General features: G+C 49.5%; 1 protein-coding gene across 2 annotated transcripts in view; it reads right to left on the bottom strand.

Moving 5' to 3' along the window:
* cfap46 (cilia and flagella associated protein 46) overlaps nucleotides 1-25,585 on the bottom strand; it is a 368,598-nt gene that overhangs the window by 170,981 nt on the left and 172,032 nt on the right. For both annotated transcript variants that reach the window (XM_072479134.1, XM_072479136.1), the window contains 2 exons: nucleotides 25,256-25,363; nucleotides 21,757-21,921 (listed from right to left, as the gene is read on the bottom strand). In XM_072479134.1, the coding sequence (XP_072335235.1) occupies nucleotides 21,757-21,921; nucleotides 25,256-25,363 (273 nt within the window). The remainder of the gene's footprint in view (nucleotides 1-21,756; nucleotides 21,922-25,255; nucleotides 25,364-25,585) is intronic.

Here is a 25,585-nt window from a genome sequence, read left to right as displayed (position 1 = left end):
TGGTGTGGTAAAGGATTCAAACAATATGCACAATTGGGATCAAACTGTTGCATAACCTGCCAAAAGAACAACTTGGGACCTATAACATCAATACCTCAATTAAAAGCTCCTGCTCCTGCAGGACCGTTCCAGGATATACAGGTAGACTACATCACTCTTCCTAAATGCCAAAAATACAGTGACGTCCTTGTAATAGTGGATAAATTCTCTAGATGGGTAGAAGCTGTCCACCTAGGAGAGCCACAGCCGCCCATACAGCTAAAGTGCTACGCAAAGACTTTATTCCCAGATGGGGAGTACCAGCTAGCATTGACTCAGACAATGGAACACACTTTACACGTGCTGTTTGTAAGGAAGTGTGTAGATTATTAAACATTGACTGGAATTTACACAGCCCTTATCATCCACAATCATCAGGACAAGTGGAACGTATGATTCGAACTTTGAAAGAAAGACTGTCTAAATACAACCAGGAAGGCATGAATTGGGTCTGAGCCTTGCCAATAGTATTGTGTAGTATCAGAGCAACACCAAACAGAACAACAGGCTTAAGTCCATTTGAAATCATCACAGGCAGACCAATGTCTCTGCCAGGAACTATTGATTTGCGAAAGGCAGACTGTCATTTAATGAGTGATACTTTGCTGACTTATTGTCAAAATCTAACAAATGCTGTTAGTTCTGCTTCTCAACAGGTGTTGGCTGCCTGGGGCGATCCGCCAGAGGGTGGGCATGATTTAGTGCCCGGCGAGGAAGTATATGTGAAGAAACTTCAGAAAGAATCTTTCGGATCAAAGTGGGAAGGACCCTTTTTAGTCCTCTTCACCACCCAATCTGCTGTAAAACTGAAAGGGAAGAAAAGTTGGATCTAAGCGTCACACGTGAAGCGAGCGTATAAATATTAAGATCTGTAAAAATGATTGCTGTAATATTCATTTTCAGTTTTATAATTGGCCTTGTAAACGTTGTCCCAGAGTTAAATGAAAACACATTCCTTTACACATCCAAGATTTATGCTAGAAATTTCAATATCTCTAATTGTTGGGTATGCATTGCAACCACTACTCACTCAGGAGACGACATTCCTTTCTTAACTATCCCTTTTAATGCTTCAGAAACAGCAGAATGGAACATCTACCAAAGCGCCTCTCGCTCAGCAGCATCCCGTCCTGGAGCAGTTTCATGTCAGAAACGGAGGTACCAAATTAATTTAAAGCAAAGTACCAATTTATGGAAATTTGCAGGTTATCCACTAAACACTTTTTCACGATGGTATCAACCTAAATATAACACAAATAAAAATCCTCCACATATTAATCTCCAAAATACTCCTAAACAAGAAGGATCAATATATCTCACTAGTAATGACCCCAGAGAGATGAAGATTGGCCATAGTATTTGTACTAATTATTTTGATGTTAACACAGTCTATAGATGTACCAATAATGCAAAACACAGAGCTGATCGATCCTCATAATAAAAGGTATACACAATGTCACAAGTAATAGAAAATTCACAGACCTTTGGTCTTTGGAATATATTCGGCTCATAATGGAACATATTTTATCTGCAATAACAAAGCAAACTCCTGGCTTCCAAAATTCGGGACAGGATCTTGCTATTTAGGATATGTAGTACCTGCCATCCGTCATCTCCCTCATCTCCCTTATCTATCAGAACCAATCACTTGAAGAAATAAACATGCTATCAAATTACGAGATGTAATTTATGCTAAAATTATTCCTTTCTATTGGGAAATAAGGGTGGCCAATGAATTAAATAAACTAACAACTATCATACAAAACGTAGCTGACTATACTGCCGATACCCTAAATAACATCTCTGATGAAATGCGAGCAATTCGAACTGTGGCACTACAAAATCGAATGGCACTTGATTATGTGCTAGCCGAAAAAGGTGGCACCTGCGCTCTGATTGCTGCGGAGTGTTGCACTTTTATTCCAGATAATTCAAAGGAAGTTAAAGATCTGGCAGCACACATTCAAAAGGAAGTCAGAAAGCTTGACACACCCACAGATACCTCTATCTGGGAGAAACTTTGCGGGTGGTTGGGACCTACAGGAAGGTCCACAGTAAGAATAATCTTTTTCTTCTGTGTAGCAGGATTCATCATTTACATGACATTCCTCGTGATCAAATGCATTAGCCAACTATTCACTAAACGCAAGGGCCCAACCATCAAAATGATTCACACTAACCCCACTGCACCACCATTAGATGAAATAGATGTGATGAGGCAAGACTTAGGATGCATCGGATGGAGAGGAAAACTGCAGGGGATGGGCACAATGGAAACGTGGAGCTTATTTAAGGAACAGCCACTGCGTGTCCATGATAAGTATGTACCTGTCAAGCAGGGAGGAAGTGGTCGAGCAAGGGAACGGTGGTTTACTAAAGCAGTCGAAACACTTGTCAAGGGGAAGAAGGAGGCTTATGTAAAGATGAGACATGAAGGTTCTGTTAGGACACTCGAGAGTTACGAGTTAGCTAGGAAGGACCTAAAGGTAGAGCAAAGAAGAGCCAGGAGGGGACATGTGAAGTCTTTGGCAGGTCGGATCAAGGATAACCCTAAAGCTTTCTATAGATATGTCAGGAATAAAAGAATGACTAGGGTAAGAGTAGGGCCAGTCAAGGACAGTAGTGGGAAGTTGTGCTTGGAGTCCGAAGAGATAGGAGAGGTGCTAAATGAATATTTTTCGTCAGTATTCACACAGGAAAAAGACAATGTTGTCGAGGAGAATACTGAGATTCAGGATACTAGACTAGAAGGGCTTGAGGTTCATAAGGAGGCGGTGTTAGCAATTCTGGAAAATGTGAAAATAGATAAGTCCCCTGGGCCCGATGGGATTTATCCTCGGATTCTCTGAGAAGCTAGGGAGGAGATTGCTGAGCCTTTGGCTTTGATCTTTAAGTCATCTTTGTCTACAGGAATAGTGCCAGAGGACTAGAGGATAGCAAATGCTGTCCCCTTGTTCAAGAAGGGGAGTAGAGACAGCCCCAGTAACTATAGACCAGTGAGCCTTACTTCTGTTGTGGGCAAAATCTTGGAAATGTTTATAAGAGATAGGATGTGTAATCATCTGGAAAGGAATAATTTGATTAGAGATAGTCAACACGGTTTTGTGAAGGGTAGGCCGTGCCTCACAAACCTTATTGAGTTCTTTGAGAAGGTGACCAAACAGGTGGATGAGGATAAAGCAGTTGATGTGGTGTACATGGATTTCAGGAAAGCGTTTGATAAGGTTCACCACGGTAGGCTACTGCAGAAAATACGGAGGCATGGGATTCAGGGAGATTTAGCAGTTTACATCAGAAATTGGCTAGCTGGAAGAAGACAAAGGGTGCTGGTTGATGGGAAGTGTTCAGACTGGAGTCCAGTTACTAGTGGTGTACCAGAAGGATCTGGTTTGGGGCCACTGCTGTTTGTCATTTTTATAAATGACCTGGAGGAGGGCGTAGAAGGATGGGTGAGTAAATTTGCAGATGACACTAAAGTCGGTGGAGTTGTGGACAGTGCAGAAGGATGTTACAAGTTACAGAGGGACATAGATAAGCTGCACAATATGTCCAGGTGGCGCAACGAACGCACTGACGTCATGACGTGCGGCAACTGTGCCTCCGCCCATTCAAAGCGGCAATGTCCGGCCAAAGAGCGACAATGCCTACGCTGTGGCAGGCTTGGCCACTATGCTGCCTGCTGTCGAGCACTTCAGCCTGCCAACTCGCAACAGTTTAACCAGCCTCGCAGAAATGTTAGGGCAATTCTACCCACGTTCACCGATTCCGATCCTGACATCATACAGACCAGTGACACTGACGGCAGGGAGCCTTTCCGCATTGCTGTCATCAACAATAACAAACTGTCCCCGAGTCGAACGCACCAGCGTTCTCTCTCTCCAGAAGGCACGTCTGACTTCCAAGATACGGAATTCAGGGCGCAACTAAACTCAATCCTCTCTCACAACCAGGATGCTTTCGAGGGCATGGGTACACTGCCCGACACACACAAAATCCTGCTCAAACAGGATGCCACCTGATGCGCAATCAATTACTCTCAAGACCAAGTGATTCATAATTGAAGGCTTTAATCTGCTAGAACTCTTCCCCAGCAGCTTCGATACAGAAAGTGAAGGCTGCTGGGACGGCACTGGTTCTTATACTCCGCCTCTCAGGGCGGAGCTACGTACATCAGCCAATGGTAGACTCCTGGGTCTAACCAACGGTCATCCACCTCTCAGGTACCGCAATACCTGGTATTACCACACCACCCCAGTAGTTCATGCATTCAACCCCTGGTAAAAAAGAGCCCGGCGGGGTGATGGCCATTAATAGTCACCTTTCGCATGGTATGACCAGGTATGGAGGTACCGTGATGTCGAGGGTATTAACAAAGTGTTCATAGTGCAGCAATCAGTCGATCGGGTGGCCTGGTCGTCCTTCTGGAATGTCTGGGCTTCGGCGGTGATTCTGATGGGGGTCCCGGCAGTAGCGACTCCGGGAGCGTGATGTCGTCCTCCCAGGCAGCTTCGTCACCCCTAGGCGGCGCTGTTGGGGCAAAAGGTGGACAGGGGGGAAAGCGCCTGTAGGGGGCGTCGGTGTGTGTTCAGGCCTAGGTAGGAGCGGCGGGAGTACTGACCCTCAGTTAGGTGCTGTGGGGAGGGTGGGGGTGGGGGCAATGGTTCGGGTGCGCGTGGGGTTCCGGCGGGCGCCAGGTCCCGAAGGGAGACTGTGTCTTGGCGGCCGTCAGGGAACGCTACGTAGGCATACTGGGGGTTGGCATGCAGGTGGACCCTCTCGACCAACGGGTCCGACTTGTGCGCCCTCACATGTTTCCGAAGCAGGATAGGTCCGGGTGTCGCTAGCCAGGTTGGGAGCGAGGTCCCGGAGGAGGACTTCCTGGGGAAAACAAGGAGACCTTCATGAGGTGTCTGATTTGTCGTTGTCCAGAGCAGTGACCGGATGGAGTGGAGGGCCACCGGGAGGATTTCCTGCCAGCGGGAGACAGGGAGATTCCTGGACCGTAGGGCCAGCGGGAGGGTCTTCCAGACTTCTCTACCTCTCTACCTGCCCGTTTACCGGGGGGTTGTAACTTGTCGTCCTACTTGAGGCGATGCCCTTGCTGAGCAGGAATTGACGCAGTTCGTTGCTCATAAAGGAGGACCCCCTATCACTGTGAATGTACGCGGGGAAACCGAACAGTGTAAAGATACCTTGGAGAGCCTTGATGACGGTAGTTGTGGTCATGCCGGGGCAGGGGATGGCGAATGTGAACCGGGAGTACTCATCAATCACGTTAAGGAAGTACGTGTTGCGGTCGGTGGAGGGGAGGGGGCCTTTGAAATCCATGCTGAGGCGTTCAAAGGGACGGGAAGCCTTTATCAGGTGCGCCCTCTCTGGCCGGTAGAAGTGCGGTTTGCACTCCGCGCAGATTTGGCAGTCCCTGGTGACGGACCTGACCTCCTCGATGGAGTAGGGCAGGTTGCGGATCTTGATAAAATGAAAAAAACGAGTGACCTCCGGGTGGCAGAGGTCCTCGTGGAGGGATCGGAGGCGGTCCACTTGTGCGGTGGCACATGTGCCGCGGGACAGGGCATCAGGAGGCTCGTTTAGCTTCCCCCGACGGTACAAGATCTCGTAATTGTAGGTGGAGAGTCCTATTCTCCACCGCAAGATCTTGTCGTTCTCAATCTTGCCCCGCTGCGAATTATCGAACATGAAGGCAACCGACCGTTGGTCCGTGAGGAGAGTGAATCTCCTGCCGGCCAGGTAATGCCTCCAGTGTCGCACAGCTTCTACTATGGCCTGGGCCTCCTTTTCGACCGAGGTGTGGCGAATTTCAGAAGCATGGAGGGTACGGGAGAAGAAAGCCACAGGCCTGCCCGCTTGGTTGAGGGTGGCCGCCAGAGCTACGTCGGACGCATCGCTCTCGACCTGGAAGGGGAGGGACTCGTCGATGGCGCGCATCGTGGCTTTTGCAATGTTTGCTTTGATGCGACTGAAGGCCTGGCGGGCCTCCGTCGACAGGGGGAAAGTTGTGGACTGGATCAGGGGTCGGGCTTTGTCTGCGTAGTTGGGGACCCACTGTGCATAATAGCCAAAGAACCCGAGGCAGCGCTTTAGGGCCTTGGGGCAGTGATGGAGGGGGAACTCCATGAGGGGGCGCATGCGCTCAGGGTCGGGGCCTATGACTCCACTTCGCACTACGAAGCCGAGAATGGCTAGACAGTCGGTGCTAAACACGCATTTATCCTTATTGTATGTCAGGTTAAGGATTTTCACAGTCTGGAGAAATTTGCGGAGGTTGGTGTCGTGGTCCTGCTGGTCATGGCCGCAGATGGTGACGTTATCCAGATACGGGAACGTTGCGCATAAGCCACACTAGTCAACCATTCGGTCCATCTCTCGCTGGAACACCGAGACCCCGTTCGTGACACCGAAGGGAACCCTTAAAAAGTGATAGAGCCGCCCATCTGCTTCGAAGGCAGTGTACTGGCAGTCACCATTACGGAGGGGTAGCTGGTGGTAGGCAGACTTGAGATCCACCGTGGAGAAAACCTTGTATTGCGTGATCCTGTTCACCAGGTCGGCTATACGGGGGAGAGGGTATGCATCCAGCTGCGTAACCTGTTGATGGTCTGACTGTAGTCAATGACCATCCTATGTTTCTCCCCGGACTTTACCACCACTATTTGAGCTCTCCAGGGACTGTTGCTCGCTTCGATGACCCCTTCCCTCAGCAGCCTTTGAACCTCCGACCTGTTAAAGGTCCGGTCCTGGGCACTGTACCGTCTGCTCCTGGTGGCGACAAGTTTGCAATCCGGGGTGAGGTTCGCAAACAGGGAAGGCGGGTAGACCTTAAGGGTTGCGAGGCCGCAGACAGTAAGGGGGGGGTATAGGGCCGTCAAATTTAAAAGTCAGGCTTTGCAAATGGCACTGGAAATCCAGTCCAAGGAGGGTGGCTGCGCAGGACGTACAGGCGGAAATGGTTGAATTCCCTGCCTTGGACAGTGAGGTTCGCTAGGCAGAACCCCTTTATCACCACAGAGTGTGACCTGGAGGCCAGGGAGATCCTTTGATTTACGGGATGGGTGAAAAGAGAACAGCGCCTTACCGTGTCGGGGTGAACAAAGCTTTCCGTGCTCCCAGAGTCAATAAAGCACGACGTCTCGTGGCCGTTGATGGAGATAGTCGTTGTAGCTGTTGCAAGCGTCCGGGGCCGACTCTGGTCCAGAGTCACCGAGGCCAGCTGAAGTAATTGAGAGTTCTGGTCGGGCAGCATGTAGTCGGCTGTGCTGGGGGCTAGGGACCCCATCCAAGATGGCGTCACCCATGGGTCGCACATGGTGTCCGAGGATGAAGACGATGGCGGCGGCGAGGGACAAAATGTCGGCGCCCACCCATCCAGCGTGGTGTCCGGGGGGCAAAATGGCCGCGCCTGCGGGTCGCACGTGGCCTTAGGATAGGGGGCTGGCGGTGAGCGCTGGGCGGTCGGGGCCTGAAGAGGGGGTTGCCGATAGTCGCTGGAGACCGCGGCCACGGCGCGGGCCTGGCAGACCCCCACATAGTGGCCCTTCTTGCCGCACCCTTTGCAGGTGGCGGTGCGGGCCGGGCAGCGCGTGCAGGGATAATTCGCCTGCCCGCAGAAGAAACAGCGGTGTCCGGCAGCGTTAGCGGGCCGTCTCGCCACGCAGGCTTGCGGGGTCAGGGGAAAGGTCTGAGGGGCTGCCACCACAGGGTGCCACGCAGCCCAGGGGGCCGCCGCGCGATCGGGTGCAAAGGACAGCGCGTTTTTATAGGCAACGTCCATGGACCCTGCCAGGGCCCGTGCCTCTGTAAGTCCCAGAGTATCCATTTCTAGGAGCCTTCGCCGGATATCGGGGGAGGTCATACCTGCCACGAAAGCATCCCTGATCAAAACTTCCGTGTGCTCGCTCCCTGAAACTGGCGAGCAGCCACAGTTTCGGCCCAGCACCAGCAGCGCCTGGTAGAAGTCTTCCAACGTTTCCTCGGGGCTTTGCCTCCTAGTCGCCAGCAGGTGCCGAGTGTAGACCTGGTTCACAGGGCAGATATAATGTCCTTCTAGTAGCTCGATCACGGCAGCATAATTCTCCGCCTCCTCGATAAGAGGGTAGATCCCAGGGCTGACTCGTGAGCGTAGAAGATGCATCTTTTGTCCTTCCGTGGGGGTTTCGGTGGCCGTGTCGAGGTAGCCCTTAAAGCACACCAGCCAATTTTTGAAAATAGCAGCAGAGTTGTCCGCGTGGGGGCTGAGCTGAAGGCACTCCGGTTTGATACGGAGATCCATCCTTCCAACTGAAGTTGTAGCAGATTAAATTGATGCACAATCAATTACTCTCAAGACGAAGTGATTCATAATTGAAGGCTTTAATCTGCTAGAACTCTTCCCCAGCAGCTTCGATACAGAAAGTGAAGGCTGCTGGGACGGCACCGGTTCTTATACTCTGCCTCTCAGGGCGGAGCTACGTACATCAGCCAATGGTCGACTCCTGGGTCTAACCAATGGTCATCCACCTCTCAGGTACCGCAATACCTGGTATTACCACACCACCCCGGTAGTTCATGCACCTCGCAGAGTCCCAGCACCCCTCAAGGACCGCCTCAAGCAGCAGCTGCAGGACCTTCAGGACCAAGGAGTGCTTTCCCGGGTGATGGAGCCAACTGCATGGGTCAGCTCCATGGTGTGCGTCAAGAAGCCTTCCGGCGAGCTCTGGATCTGTATTGACCCGAAAGACTTAAATCGCAATATAATGAGGGAACATTACTCTATACCCAAACGGGAGGAGATCACGTGCGAGATGGCTCGGGCAAAAATATTCACCAAGCTTGATGCCTCAAAGGGCTTCTGGCAGATTCAATTGGATCAGTCCAGCAGGAAGCTATGTACCTTCAACACGCCATTTGGCAGATACTGCTACAATAGGATGCCATTTGGAATCAAATCGGCCTCTGAAATTTTCCATCGCATCATGGAACAGATGATGGAGGGCATCGGAGGCATGCGCGTCTATGTGGACGATATCATTATTTGGTCTACCACACCGCAGGAGCATATCAGTCACCTCCAACGTGTCTTTCAACGGATACGGGATCAAGGCCTGCGCCTTAACAGAGCCAAATGTTCTTTTGGTCAAACCGAGCTCAAGTTCTTGGGGGACCACATCTCCCCGTTGGGGGTGCGGCCGGATGCCAACAAGGTGGCAGCCATCACGGCCATGCAGAAGCTGACAGACAAGAAGGCGGTGCTACGCTTTCTAGGAATGGTCAACTTCCTGGGGAAGTTCATCCCTAACCTTGCTTCCCACACTACAGCTCTCCGGCACCTTGTCAGGAAGACAACTGAATTCCAGTGGCTTCCCACCCACCAGCGTGAATGGGAGAAGCTCAAGGTCAAGCTTACCACCGCCCCGGTACTGGCATTCTTCGATCCTGCAAGGGAGATGAAAATCTCGACTGACGCCAGCCAATGCGGCATTGGGGCGGTCCTCCTGCAATGAGATGACGCTTCATCATGGGCCCCTGTCGCCTATGCGTCACGTGCCATGACCCCCACAGAGCAGCGCTATGCGCAAATTGAGAAGGAGCGCCTAGGCGTGTTGACTGGCATTGACAAGTTCCACGACTATGTGTATGGCCTTCCCCAGTTTACTGTGGAGACCAACCATCGCCCGCTGGTTGGCATCATCCAAAAGGACCTTAATGACATGACCCCTCGCCTCCAGCGCATTCTGCTCAAACTCCAGAGGTACGACTTCCAACTTGTATACACCCCGGGTAAGGACCTGATCATAGCAGACACTCTGTCCAGGGCAGTCGACACACCGCCCGACCCAGAGGGGTTCGTTTGCCAAGTCGACGCACATGTAGCCTTCACTTCTGCCAATCTGCCGGCCACTGATGAACGCCTTGCTCACATTCGCCGTGAGACTGCGGCTGACCCCCTTCTGCAACGTGTGATGCGCCACATGACGGACGGGTGGCTCAAGGGACAATGCCCACAGTTTTACAACATTCGGGACGACTTGGCAGTCGTGGATGGTGTCCTCCTGAAGCTGGACGGCATTGTGATCCCACACAGCATGCACCGGCTTGTCTTAGAACAGCTGCACGAAGGCTATCTCAGCATTGAGAAATGCCGACGGAGAGCCTGAGAGGTTGTATACTGGCTTTGATTAAATGAGGACATTGCCAACACTGTGCTCAATTGCCCCACCTGTCAGCGGTTCCAGCCGGCACAACCTCGTGAGACCCTTCAGCCCCATGAGTTGGTCACGTCCCCCTGGTCGAAGGTGGGCATGGACCTGTTCCATGCGCTCGGCAGGGACTACATCATCACCATCGACTACTTTTCCAGCTATCCTGAGGTCATACGCCTGCACGACACCACGTTATCGGCTGTTATCCGGGCTTGTAAGGAGACATTTGCTCGCCACGGCATTCCGCTCACCGTGATGTCAGACAATGGCCCCTGCTTCGCAAGTCAGGAATGGTCTTCCTTCGCTAGTGTGGTATTATCAGGTATTGCAGTACCCGAGAGGCTGAAGACCATTGGTTAAACCTAGGAGTTTACCATTGAGTGTTTGGTATGTAGCTCCGCCCTGACAGGCGGGGTATAAGAACCGGTGCAGTTCCCGCAGCCCTCATTCTGTACCGAAGCTGCTGGGGAACAGTTCTAGTCGATTAAAGCCTTACCTTGTCTTTAATTGTAATTGATCGTGCATCAGCTAGTGTATACAACCTTGCACACGTGACGTCCAGTCCCCTGCACCCTCAGTCAAATGGCAAAGCAGAGAAGGGCGTCCACATTGTAAAAAGGCTCCTCTGCAAGGCTGCTGATGCAGGATCTGACTTCTGCCTCGCCTTGCTGGCCTATCGCTCGGCCCAACTGTCCACGGGCCTATCGCCGGCCCAACTGCTTATGGGTTGCACCCTCAGAGCCACTGACAATCGTCCATTCATGTCCCAGACCTCGGCCATGCTCCGGTACTTCGGCGGATGCAACAAGAGCGTGAGCAACACAATGCGGCTCATGATGCTCAGGCGACTGATCTTCCTGCCCTGGTGCCTGGAGATCATGTCCGCATACATTTTCCGGAGGGTGGCTGGTCGGCAACCGCTGAAGTTCTTAGACAGGTGGCTCCCCGCTCGTTTCTGGTTTGTTTGCCTGATGGCTCCATTCGCCGCCACAATCGGCGTCCCCTTCGTCCGGTTCCACGCTCGCTACGAAATTCTGCACCAGTGCCACGCCCTCCTGTTGTCCCTGTCATGGACTTTGTTGAGCTTCCGGATACCCTGCCTCCTCCTCATTCGACCGTAGCCCGGCCCATTCCTCAGCCGGTGGATCCTTAACCACCCTTGAAGCTGTCAACCCAAATTCGTCACCCACACCAAAGACTTGATTTATAAACCTTGCACGATTGGACTGACTTGTTCTGCCGTGCTGTTTAAGAGTTTTTCATCGTTTGTTAATAGCATTTGTTTCGTTCTTGGTGTAACATAATTTTCCTCTGCACCTGGCACCTTCCCGTGTATATAGCATAGCCACATGTACATATTGATGTAAATATTGCACACACATGATCAGACACACTCACTACACTTTATTTATTCTCATGTAGGCACATATTCTTTGCGAAAAGGGGGGATGTCATGATATACATCAGCATATCATGGTGCAATCACACACACACTGACGGACATACAGTAGGACCAACCAGCATACACAACATCGCAGCCAATCAACAGTGAGAGCACACGCACTATAAAAACGGGGGACACCAGAGTTCCAGCCCTTTGCTAGCAGCAGCCAGCTCAGAGCACAGAGATCACAGCCTGCCTCTCAGACATTGACCATGTGCTGAGTGCCTCACCTAGATAGTGATAGGACAGGGTCCACAGATAAGCTGGTAATGCACGTACCCAAGTTTACAATATGTTATTACAGTTGAGTTGTTAATAAAATAGAGTTACACCATCTCCAGCCGTGTTGACCTGTTTGTAGACCAGAACACCCAACACGACAACATCCTCCTCAAACAAAGAGGTTCGGGAAGCCATTTTCCATCCAGGATCACTCTCTACTTTTCATTTAACTACTGGCTATCCTTATTTCGTATTTTCATTTTTCCCACTCTAACTCTTGAAGTTTGCTGGTTTGCTTGAAGCAAAGAACCGTTACTGTATTTTTGAAAGTTAAATCTATTGCAAACCATTAAGCCAATTATTTCTCTTAAAGTCTGTTGCTGGCAAGGGCCTTTTGAGAACACTTGATTTGTAACCACAAGAAGATCTTAGTCTCTCAATTATAATCAATAGGCACAATAAAAGACTTATTTCGCATCCGAGAAGTGTAACTTAAATTCTACTGAGTTTTGAAGTGTATACGAGTCTACACTTAAACCCAACGGTAGATTCCTACAGTAATTATCTAAAACTTTTGTATTTTACTTGTATACCAGTCACTCTTCCTTAACAATGCAAGCAATGAATCAAAACCAAATGAAGTGAAATTAAAGCTTGGGGATATACCTTTCTTCCACCCTCTCTGTCTATTGTTTTCCCTCAAACCTGTTTTTTTTGCCTTCAAAACTCAGTGGGCAGGATTCTCTGTCCAGAAATGCTGGAATCCCGGTTGGTTGGAGGATCGAGCATCAGCTGGAAACTGAGGTCGGTGCCATGTGCCCAGCGGAACGCCTCAATGTTGGTATGAATGCGTTCCATATCCCGTGCCAGCAAGGGCAGGTAAATCGTTCTGTAATGGCTGTCAGCATATCATTAATGGACCTGGCCTAGTAGTCTCCGGCCTGCCGTGATGCTCCACCACAGAGTTCTTCCAGGTGCTGAGCGGGAACATGTCCGGGATCTCCCAAACCTCCGTGCACAGGTGCATCTGCACTTTAACGGATGCAGAATACACCACCTTCGTCGTGGACCGTGCCCACAATATTACCTGGACAGCAGGATTCGCTGCCATCGCTGGCATGCCGTAGGTCCAGCGGGTGATTGACAGCTATAATGATGCCCATGCAGCGACCAGGCCTATCATCGAAGGGTGCATCGGTGTTCTAAAGGTATGGTTGAGGTGCCTGTACCGCTTCTAGTACAGCCCTGGGAGGGTCTATCGCATCATGGTGGCCTGCTGCATCTCCGACAACATCGCAAAGCAGAGGGGCGACATGCTGGAGGAGGTGGTGGAAGAATGGCATGCCTTGCCCAATGATAGCCAGGGCTGCCACGCATGGGACAGCTTGATCACCTCCAGGTTCGCCGACTAGGAGGCCTAACCACCTGCAGCTCAACCGTCCCATGCCACACCCAAAACCCCGCTTTCCCCATGGATACCACAGCCCCCCAACCCTACTCCAGCACCCTCACCCTGCTCTGGGCCCCGCACTAGCTGCACCACAGGGTCTTGGTCCTGAGTTGGCAGTATGAGTGGGTCCGTTTCATGGGCCGGGGGATGATGACCAGCAGCTCCACGATGAGCTCTGACAACATTTGACTCCCGCCCCGGTCCAGCATCCTAGCCACTGTTGGGTCTGGTCTGGGATCATAATATCGGAAACAAACGTATCGACAGACATCGCATGTATCCCATCACAGCAACTTGTATTTACAGAGCGCCTTTTTTGAAATAAATTTAAAGATACCAATTCTTTTTTTTTTCCAATTAAGTGGCAATTTAGCATGGCCAATCCACCTACCCTGCACATCTTTCGGTTGTGGGGGCGAGACTCACGCAGACATGGGGAGAATGTGCAAACTCCACACGGACAGTGACCTGGGGCCGGGAATCAAACTCGTGTCCTCAGTGCCGTGAGGCAGCAGTACTAACCACTGCGCCACCATGCTTCCCTTACAGAGTGCCTTTCAGATCATAAAACGTCTCAAGCTGCTTCACATGAGCACTATAAAAAAAAATGACATCAGGCCCTTAAGGAGATATTAGGTCAGAGGGCCAAAAAAGATTGGTCAAAGATGTGGATTTTAAGGAGCATCTTAAAGTAGGAAAGCAAGGTAGAGATGAGGAAAGATTGAGAAGGAAATTCAGGAGCTTATGGTCTAAAACAATTGAAGGCATCACATCAGGGATGCTCGAGAGACCAGGATTGGATTAGCTCAGATATCACAGAAGGTTGTGGGACTGGAAGAGGTTACAGAGATAGGGAGAGCGAAGACCAGCAGAGATTTGCAAACAAGGACAAGGATTTTAAAATCACCATTCTGTTTGACTAGGCCAGCACAGGAGTGACAGGTGAATAGGATGTTTTGGATGACTTCAGGTTTACAGAAGATAAAATGCAGGAGACAAACCAATATAATGAACGCTAAGCTTTGAGGTAACAAAGTCATGCATGAGTTGTTTCAGAAGCAATTGAGCTAGGGAGGGGATGACATCAGGCGATGTTACGGGGGCTTAATTAGGTGGTCTTTTTCATGGCGTGAATATATAATCAGAAACTCACCTTGGGGTCAAATATGACACCAAAGATGTGAACAGTCCAGTTTAGTTTCAAACTGTTATTAAAAATAAGGCGGTTCTTCAGCATACGTTCAGATCTATAACTGAATGGAGTCTGTACACTTGGGTAAGAGCAAAACACTGCCACTAGGTAGAGCTAGAGGGCTTTGCAAAACAGAGTTGGGTGAAATTATGTGAGTCAGTACATTACTCAGTCGAGCAATATGCTCAAACACATTTTAAGCTTCAAAGGGGAACTTTTTCTCGGTAAGACAGGTGGGTTTGGGTTTGTGTGATGAGTTAAATCCCTTAAAAGTGACATTGGGTCAGGGACCCAACAGTTCCCGCCCACTTCCAGTTTCACCAGGTTCGAAGGTGAGCAGCATTTAAATATCCTAATAGGTAATTAAGTATCGTTTTAGGGAAATGGTGGCATAGTGGTACTGTCACTCCATTAGTAAGCCAAACACCCAGGGTAATGCTCTGGTGTCCCAGGTTCGAATCCCACCATGGCAGATGATGACATTTGAATTCAATAAAAATCTGGAAATAAAAGTTTCATGATGATCATGAAACCATTGCCAATTGTCGTAAAAACCTTTCTGGTTCACTAATGTCTTTCAGGAAATCTACGGTCCTAATCCGGTCTGGCCTACATGTGACTCCAAATCCGCACCGTGATGCGGTTGACTCTTAACTGCCCCCCACTGAAATGGCAAGCTAGTCAGGTCAAGGGCAGTAAATGCTGGTTTTGCCAGTGAGCACACAACGGAAGAGCTTCTTCAGTGAAACTGGCAAACTGGGAAGTTTCTGATCAGTTACCCTGAAGAACTCCGGCCATGGTCAGGTATGAGGCTGCTGCTCACAGCATTGCTTGTCAGATTGTGCTTCCACTGCTTAATAAGCAATTTCAAAACCATAGGACTAACAGGTAGAAAGGATCAGCTCTCTTAACGTGTCTAGTGCTAGTGGCTCGAGGGGCTCGGGCTCTTACATCAGGTAACTGCCATCAAAAATAAGACCTCTTTTCCAGTGGAACAGACGGACATGTGTTGTCGGTGACCATTGAGATGCCTAGCACTGGACAGGCACAAACCCCACATCCCTCCAGAGTCTCTGGCTCTCTCCAAGGATCTCTTCGACTGAATGTTAGAAATGGCTTGTTTGAATAGGAAGAAAGGACATTAATGGAGGTTTGATGGCCTGAGTGTTGAAGACACCCAGGATGACGAGTTTGTTATTCTTAGGTACCTGAACAATAGTGTTATCAGGCCAAGGGGTGACCCGATAAGAGATTTTTAAAATAAGAAAGGGTTTGATAGCATGCACAGACAGAAGGGGAGGATTCTCAGTTTCGGAGACTGTGCTCTCCCACCGGAGCTGAATTGCACTGATTTTCTAATGCACTTACAGTCACAAAGCAGGATGCAATTCAGTGTTCCACGCCATTCAAACTTCTCCATGGCGTGGAATATGAGAGATTCCCGGGGGAAATCACGATATCAAGCCTCCAACTTGGGCAGGCAACCCGATAGCGGAGTCCCTTGGCCAACATCCCCCCATACCTGAAATCGGCCACGACACCCCCAACCCGCCATACGTGTGATTTCTCTGCACTTAGCTCTTTTTGATGTGGTCAATGTCTACAAACATCAGGATTTCACCACTTAGGCAACTGAAGCATGAAGGGTGTGAATGAATCAAAGCAGAATAGGTTCCGATGCCAAAGTCATGGTGGGCGCCTATCTGACGCAAAATCGCAATTATCCGTTACCTCAGCGTCAATGGGATCCGGAACGCACATAGAGTAAACACCATTTGCATGTCATTACCTCCGATGGGCTGAATTCCCGGCGCAGCCGTTCACTTACACTTTTAAAATCGTGAAACTGGCGTCACGGCTGATAAGGGAGAAAGAGGGAGGACACAGAGATAGGCGCAACCGTGAACTGCCGGGCTGGACATTGCTAGGGACAGGGAGGGGTGGGGTGGTGATGGGGGAAACAGGCCTGTGGTTGGTGTGACCCCCAAGGGGCAACGGTGGTGTCTAAGCACGGATTGCCTTTGCCGTGGCCCGCAAGGCATCAATCTTGCTGCACACCCCACTGATAACCCACATTGGCCACTGGTTCTGCAGAGTGTCACCATCCCTATGGGTGCCCCCTACCCTCCCACCACAACATCCATACCCGCCCAACTAGCCACCACAGGCCGACGGGGCATCAGGCAGCCAGTCCAGGGCAGCAACCACTGTGGCACCTACAAGGGCATCGGGTGGGGGCTGCAACACATACCGCTGGCAAGGGCAGTGCCAGCTGACGGTCCCCTGGCATCAAGGACAGGTGCCAGGGCCAGAAGCCCTCACGGTGCCCACCACCAACAGGGCTAGGGGGGCGGGGAATGTGGGGGGGGACATGCGGGGGCGGAACCCACAGTGCCAACCAGGACCACCATGTAGCCCGTTGGACGTGGTTGGGCAAGGGGTTATGCACCATGCTAACATGTCGGCCTTTCACCCCTGCAAACAATGGATATTGGAATTCAACCGGACCCACATGCCAAAGACTCCGGCTGAGCAAGGAGACAGTGCAGCATATTTTACAGATGATGGCACACCTGGCATGTAGGGGTATGAGGGAGGACACCCGCTCCCGGAGGTTGCCAAGATGACGGTCCTGAACTTTTATGCGACGGGGTCCTTCCTGCCGCTGAGTGGGGACCTGACCGAGATCTCACACACCTCGGTGCACAGGTGCACCCATGCTGCCACAGAGGCACAATATGCCCAGGTGACTCAGTTATGGGCTAAATAGCTGGCTAGCAATGCAGAACGATGCCAGTAGCGTGGGTTCAATTCCTGTACTGGCCTCCCCGAACAGGCACCAGAATGTGGCGACTAGGGGCTTTTCACAGGAACTTCATTGAAGCCTACTTGTGACAATAAGTGATTATTATTATTTTTATTACATCCACTTCAATGTGGACCGAACTGACCAGGATACCTGGCAGTAGGGTTAGCCACCAGTGATGGGATGTCCCGGGTCCAGGGAGTGAGCGACGGAATGCATGTCACCCTACGAGCACCTGCAGAGGACAGGCCGCTCTACACAAACCAAAAGGGGTTCCACTCGTTGAATGTACAGCTGATATGGGACCATCAGCTGCGCATCATAAACGTCTGCGCCCGATACCTGGGCAGTGTGCACGACGCCTTCATCTTGACACACTCAACAATTGCTGACATGTTCGAGACGCCCCCTGGCTGGGGGGTTGGATCCTGTGTGATAGGGGTTATCCACTGCAGTTGTGGCTGATGACTTCACAACGATGCCCATACAGCAACCAGAGCGGTGCTGCGGCCTCCTGATGATGCGTTTCAGGTGCCTATGCCATCCAGTATGATGCTGAGAAGCTTGCCCACATCGTGGTGGCCTGCTGCGTCCTCACAACAGCAGGCCAGGCAGCAGAGCGGCGACGTGTTGGAAGGGAAGAATAAATGCCAGACTTCGTCCGACGAGGAGCACGTGGGAGAGGGGAAGATGGGGCAGGACATGGAAGCACGGGGATGGTGTGGGTGTGAGGGCCAACGCGCAAGGGATGCTCTGATCGCCTCCAGGTTCACCAACTGGGGGGGGTGGGTCTGGCCAGGGGCACGGACACCGCATCACACCCCCACACATTCCCTCCTCCCCCAGACCACCCACTCGACTGCAAACCCCTCCGTGATGCATACATGCTGCACTACAGGGTGCAGGCCCTGGGTTGGCAGTAACACTGGACCTAGTCCATGTTTTGGACATAATGACAACCTGCTCTGCAAGAGCTCTCATGCTCTACATTGTTTGACAATGTCTGACTCCTGCCCACGGTAGCACTTTCCACTGTTCACCTGGGTGTTTCCTGCATGCGAGCTGGCCTTTCCATCACACGGTCATATTGGATCCTTGGGGTGACAGTGATGCGGACGGTAGGGCAGGGCTATGCCACTCAGAAGCGTCTTCCCATTCCCCCCTGCCCCCAACATCCCCCCATCCCCCCACCTCTTTGGCCAGCCCAGACCAGCCCACCCCTCACATCCATCTGACAGAGCACCGAGGCAGGTTGTAACAGGGTGAATAAGTGTTTAATGTGACAACATATGTACAGATTTATGCCCTTATCTGTGCACGACACTCAAGCCAACTTAACTAGTGTCTAACTTTCTGGCCTTACGGGCTCTAACGTTGCGTCTTGGTGGATCCCCAGATGGTACAAGAGGCGGCTTACTGAGAGTGGACCATCTCCGTTTGGGACTGCGCCGCATTAGCCACTGACTGTGCCACCACCTTCTGGATTTGTGTCACATCAGGCAGTGACTTCACCCTCTCCCTCTGAGACATGGCCACCTCCCTCTGTGTCTGCGCCATGTTGGCCTGCGCCTGGGCAATGCCGCCGACATTCCCAGCCATGGCCTGCTGTGACTGGGCCAGACTCAGGAGTGCCGCTGCAATTTCCAGGTTGACTGTGAGACAGCAATCCCCAGGCCTTGGACATCCCTATCCATAGTACCCAATGCCTCCACTGCAGACGCCACCTGTGTGGCGTTAGCCTAGGTAGTACGCATGCTCGGCACCTCCTGCTCCTGCACGCGGTTGGACTCCTCCAACAACCTGTGGCTCTGCGATTACATCGCCACAATTGATGGGACTGTCCCTTCCAGAAGCCCGAAGCCCATCTGGAAGACAACTAGTTTCTGGGATTGGCCTGCACTCCGATCGTCCATCCCCTCAGGTGTCCCTACTTCCACCTATTATACCGGATCAGCTGTGAACCAGATAGTGTCCTAGGAGCCTCTTAACTGGGATGGTGGAGGGTGTTGGAGACAGCTTTGACAAGACTTGAGCTCTGGGGTGTCCTGCGTTTTGGGTTGAGGGCTGGCGTCCAAGCAGCTATCCTCGTTGCTGCTCAGCTCACGGAGGGGTTCCAGTTGTGGCACTGGCTGGGAGCGGGGGATGCCAGATGGACCCGCCCCATCTACAGCCGGTCCTGCAAGATACAAGACAATATGCATGACTAGATCACGGACCGGGGGAGTAGGGTGGGGATGCTGGGGGTGAGTGTGTGGGCACAGGGGAGGGTGTGGTGAGGGTGGTGTGTAGGGTGAGGGTGGTGTGGGGGTCGTGTTTGGTGGTGAGGGGGTTGACATGTGCCATGGGGAACCTCAACTCAGCAGGGACTCACTTCCTCACCCATGGCCGAAGTCCACCGCGGCAACCTCTCTTTCCTCTTGGCTGTCAACCATGTCCAGGGCCCTCTGCTCTGCCATGGTAAGGGGCTGCAAGTCTGCAGCTCCTCCTCCAGTCTTCTCCTGCTCCAGGTGGTTATGAGCGGCCTTCGCCTGGGCGGAGGAGGGGGACAAACGTAAAAGAACATTTTTTTTGACAGTTTTTTGACGGCATGCATCATAGGGGGCGGGTAGCTGAGGGCTTCAGTGGCAAGGGCAGCCGGACATGGCGGCTGGCATGGGTGCCGTCATATGGTGCAGGGTGGGGTTTCAGCCATCCTCCGGGTGGAGGGTTCAGGTTCCAGGTGTGTGGGACAAGAGTGGTGCCAGGGGCGGTGTTGCCCAGTCACTGGCTGCCCTGAGGAGGTTGTGCGATTTCTTCCACCACTGCTGGCCGGTCCGGACGGTATTACCCACAACGTTGACCACCTCCACCACCCAGGCATGGCAGATGGCGGCGCCTACCAGCCTCCTTACCGGGCCGGGATACAGGGTCATCTGGTTTTCTCCATCACGTCCAGGAGGGACCAGCTTGGTGTCGGTGAATCTTGGGGCTGCTCTCCTTGCTGCCATCTTGTTGGCTGACATGGTGTGTGCGTGGAGTGAAGTGTGTTTATGCGGCTGCAGCCTGTCAGCCTATTGAGTGTGAATTACGGATCCGGCGAATCCCGCACCATTTCTCATTGGAATCAGTGTGTTCCACATGGCGCTGGATTCAGTCCAGGTGCAGTGCTAGTTTTGCTGTCGTGGAACTCCACAAATTCAGCGCCGGAGTCAACACTTAGGGCTGGGTTCTCCAATTGCCGACCAGAGAATCAATTTTTACGCCAAAATCGGGGGCGGCGCTGTATTTCGGAGACTCCGCCCCTGCAAAAATGGCATCATCGCTGAGTACGCCGCACTCCATTGGGGACGGCCTCAGGACGTCACCTGAGGCCCTCCCCTGATGCTCCGTCCCGAAGGACCGACTTCCTTAGGGTGTGGGGCGCGTTTGCTCAGTTTTCGGGAACCTCGTGAGACGGCTGTGGACTGTGTCCAGCGCCGCCAGAGTTGGGGGAGGAGCCGTTCCGCTGGCCAGAGGGGCTTCGGTGGGGGCTGGGGGGACTGTTGGGGTTTGGCGAGGAGGGTTTCAGGGGGGCACTGTCCGCACGCGGCCGGCGCCATGTTGTATGGCATGACCGCTGCAGGTCTCCGCCGTACGCCTGCGCAGCCAGACCCGCCAATTCTCCGTCCGGGAACTTTAAGTGGCTCGGCTGCTAGCCCCCCACCGGGCAGAGTATCGGTGAAGGAGCAGCACCGGCTTTTTGGTCGTAAGAGTAGACACGTGCTCCGGACATAGCCTCAAATTTGGAGAATCCAGCCCTTAGTCTCAGAAATGGAGAATCCAGCCCAAGATATCCTTTACGCAAGGTAGCATAAACCTGACCTGATAATAACACTGATGAGCACTGTGGTACATATAGTTGAGATTGCAATGGTGCATTCATGAATTCGTAGTCAACTGGCTACTCTGAATCAAGATTATACAGCAGTAGAAACCAGTAAATCCAAAAGTTAGGTTAGCAGTAGATTAACAGTAAATTACTTCATGAAGCATTGCACACAACCACAAATGAAGAAATTAATGGAGAAACAGGCATCAGTAATTTCATAAATTAAGAGAGCAGTGTACAAATCAACAAATCAATGTAATAACGGGCAACAAAAAGTTGATATTCCTTGCTTACCTTTTGCTGGCACATGTCACTGACCCATACCACCAGCAATTTGCTTTTCCAAGCACTAATAATATAACGCTTACTAAACTGTAAAGGCAAGTGAAAAATTCAAACTTTCACCCACAAGTGGTTGTGAGCTTGCTCAGAATATTGAACAGTGGAGGTAGAAAAATACATACTTTTATATATCCAAGCAATCTTATGATGGAGATCTGAATAACTTGCACAAAACGTATAATTTCTCCCAACTTTCAGAAACAATTTTTGATACTTACCGGTTTCAGGACATTTTTCTTGTTGATCAGACTGCAATTTGAGCCTTTCTTAAAGAATTCTCGGATTTCAGTGGGGCAGACAAAATTCGCCCACTCCTCTGGATGTGCAGGCATGCTGTTGGGCAGCACTTTTGTTTTGCCTTTTTCTCGAGGATCATCTCGCGGCTGTTAGAAAGAAATAAGTCAAAAATTTTGAACTGCCAGAATACTATAGGACCATAAAACATAGGAGCAGAATTAGGCCACTCGGCACATCAAATCTGCTCCGCCATTCAATCATGGCTGATATTTTCTCATCCCCATTCTCCTGCCTTCTCCCCATAACCCCTCATCCCCATAAGACCCCATAAAATTGCTAGTATATTGTTGGTCTTGCATTAAAGCAACAATATTTTTCATACCTCTTTTTCACAAAACACCCAAATTAACTGTCAATTTGGTAGTATAGTTGAATTTGAGAATTTGCTTGGACAAAACATTTGCTTGACACGAGCAATAGGAAGCATTTACAGTATAGCTACAGTCAGCACTCAGTATTTTCAAGTTTCAGTTAAGTTTCAAGTGGGTCACACTAGTCCTTTGAGAAGAGATTTAAATAATATATTTTTCAATTACAACTACACTATATTGTAATTCACATGCAGGATTTATTTAAAAATTACATTTTTATATTTTGACAATTGTTGTTTGACCATTTTTGATTATTATTGGGGATTTGTTTTAACGAGTGGCTTCTTGCCACCTGGATTTGTTTCTTCTAGGAACCTCTTCAAAAATATTTAACTAATTAAAGCCAACTATCCATCAATTCTTTTCAACTGTAAATTAACTGTAACTTAACATTCACTATAAGAGTTTTAATGAACATTCATGAGGTGCAAATTACATTCACGCCATCAGCCAGTTGGAAGACAGATCTACCACAAATCCACCATTGGGAGGATTGTGACATGATTTTACGCTTGCGGGTTTCTGACTATTTGGTTCTTGCTAGATTCTTTGCTCCTGACACCCACCAAACCCACCACGGGTGGGATGAGAGAGTTCCGCCCTCGGTGTTCCTCCAATTCTGGCCTCTTGTACACCTAAGATTTCCTTCTTCCCTCCATTGGTACTGTGTCCTAGAATCCCTTCTCTAGACTTTCCACTTTTCTCTCCTCCCTTTAAGATGCTACTTGAAACATACCTCTTCGACCAAGATTTTAGTCACCTGCCATAATATCTTCTCATATGGTTCAGCTTCAGATTTTATGTGATAACATTTTTGTAAAAAACCTCAGAGGTTTTATTATGTTCATGCACTAAGTTGTTCTATTTCACAGTTTATCACAGGAATAACAATTACTCTTAATTACAAGATAATATACCAGTGGTACGCTCGCTGAATTCTCTTGTTTACACTAAAAGGCAATGAAATTCATTCAAAAACTAATCATCAAATTTATTGAAAGTAAGGTGATTATGCAGAAGCAAAAATATGTTGCAAGCTAATGTTGGTACAAATAGTTTTAAAAATGGAATCTGTCAAAAGAATTTAAAGTAACTTCAGAATTTGCTCTCAGTTTAAATGTGAAAGATTCTTTTATTACATTTTCATGCTTATTCTAAGCATTATTCACATCCTTAAAGATGCCCAATGTGGGCTGAAATCCAGTACTGGGGTAGCAGCAAAAAGGGAATACAGCCACTGGTACAGAAAGCCAACGTGTGTTGGTGCAAGTCTGCAGCCCAAATAATTGGGAAAGATTAGTGGCAAGAAAGGTATCCAGCTGCAAAATCATCCCCCAACAAAAAACAAAAATGATGGTTGATATGAAGGAGTAATCAACGAGCAATGTGGCGACCCCATGTAACAAAGATAAAACTGAAAGAAAGGAAAGGTAGTGGTAGGGCAACCTGCAGTTCAGGGGCTGCATGTGGCCCATCTGGGTTCTGACTGTGGCCCAAGAGACATTTTGTTGACCATTACCCGTGCGCAGGGTTGCCACATTCCACTGATTTCCATCTGTATAGTTATTTTTACATATATAATATATATATGTATTGTCATGTGAGAGTACCTTTAAGAAATGGGTATTTATCAGTGATGTCAGAGTGTGGGTGGAGCTGGGCTGTCTGTCTGCTTTTACTTTCACTTTGGGCTGTCAGCTGCAGGGTGTGTTTAGTTTTGTTTTAGATTTGGACAAGCTGCAGTCACAGCAAGATGTGTATGAATCTCTGCAAGCTAAAGAATGTTCATTTGGTGATTTCAAGGTGGTAACTGTTCTCAGTAGAGAAGTTAAACATGATGTCTTTCTGTAAAAAGGGTTCTTTTTGTCATTTTATTTGTATTATGGATGTTGCAAGGAAAGATTAAGAGTTACTTATAGAGTACTATATTCTTTGGGGGATTTATTGGTGTTGATAGTTGTTAAGATATTTACTGTGAGTTTATAAAGTGTTAACTGGTTTCATAAATCAACATTGTTTTAATTTAAAAGTACTTTAATTCTCTGTTGCACTACACCTGTAAGGTAGGCCCATGTGCTCCCCATAACCACAATCTATTAAAAGTTGTGGGTCAGGTGAACTCCATGATACATTTTGGGGTTCTCTGAACCCTGGTCCATAACAATGTATAATCTTTATTGTCACAAGTAAGCTTACATTAACAGCACAATGAAGTTACTGTGAAAAGCCCATAGTCAGCACATTCCGGCGCCTGTTCGGGTACAAAGAAGGAGAATTCAGAATGTCCAATTCACCGAACAAATACATTTTTTGGGACTTGTGGGAGCAAACCGGAGCACCCGGAGGAAACCCACGCAGAAACGGGGAGAATGTGCAGACTCTGCACAGACTGTGACCCAAGCCGTGAATCGAACCTGGGACCCTGGTGCTGTGAAGCAACAGTGCTCACCACTGTGCTACCGTGCCGGTATGGCCGATGTATGTAAAACAAGGGCAAGTGAAATTAGGTAATTGCACGCAACATTGACTGTGGGAGCCATGCACTCCTCCTGCGTCCAAAGTCTAAATATTTATTTTGTTTTTACCACCTGAAGTTGATGACGGTTCTATTAATATATAAATGATTTAGCATTTTCTACAACTCAATATGAAATAATCGACGTGTATTAAATGTATTCAATTTTATTAACGAGGCCATGGTTAATGAACAAGCCTGATTTCAATCTTGCGGCCCACTGAGATGAAGGAGGGCCACTCATGCAGCCCACTCATTAGCCTAGGGTGCCCAGCACTAAGCTAAAAAGTACAAGGTAGTCATTTTGTGCATGCCTCAATTTGGCACACTGTAATCCTTAAATCTAGTGCCTCTCTGGGAAAATTTGCCCACAAATGTCAAGACACTTCAGCAGAGGTGTTAATACCTATAATCCATCAGAAGGTGGGGTTAGATTTCTGACTGAGGAAGGGCATAAACCAGGTTTATGGAAACAGGCAACCTGTGTTCAATCAAAATTAATTCAAATGTTTCCTCAGATTTATTGCAGGTTACCTCTTTCTTGCCCTTTGATTTACTTGATTTCGTTGCTGTATCTGAACGGCCTGATGGAGTGGGAGCAGATAATTCTTTACTTTGCGACTCTGCTGATGTTAGCGATATCTAAGATTAAAATGTAAGGAAAGAAAGAATTGGTTAAAAATTGATAAATTACTGTCAATTAACTTCAAATTGAACCTATTTTCAACAGTTCGTCAAAAACCTTGCTGGTTTATTTTTATTCATAAACAAACCAATTCGACTATTGGGTAGGAAAAATTCCAGAAGGAAGGGAAGGAGAGGAGAGCAGAGGGGAAGGAAGAGGAAGGATTGCAATTATTTACT

Source organism: Scyliorhinus torazame, chromosome 16 (assembly GCF_047496885.1).
Source record: "Scyliorhinus torazame isolate Kashiwa2021f chromosome 16, sScyTor2.1, whole genome shotgun sequence".
NCBI lineage: Eukaryota > Metazoa > Chordata > Chondrichthyes > Carcharhiniformes > Scyliorhinidae > Scyliorhinus > Scyliorhinus torazame.
Note: the sequence above shows the minus strand (reverse complement) of the source record. Positions and strands in the feature narration are given on the sequence as shown.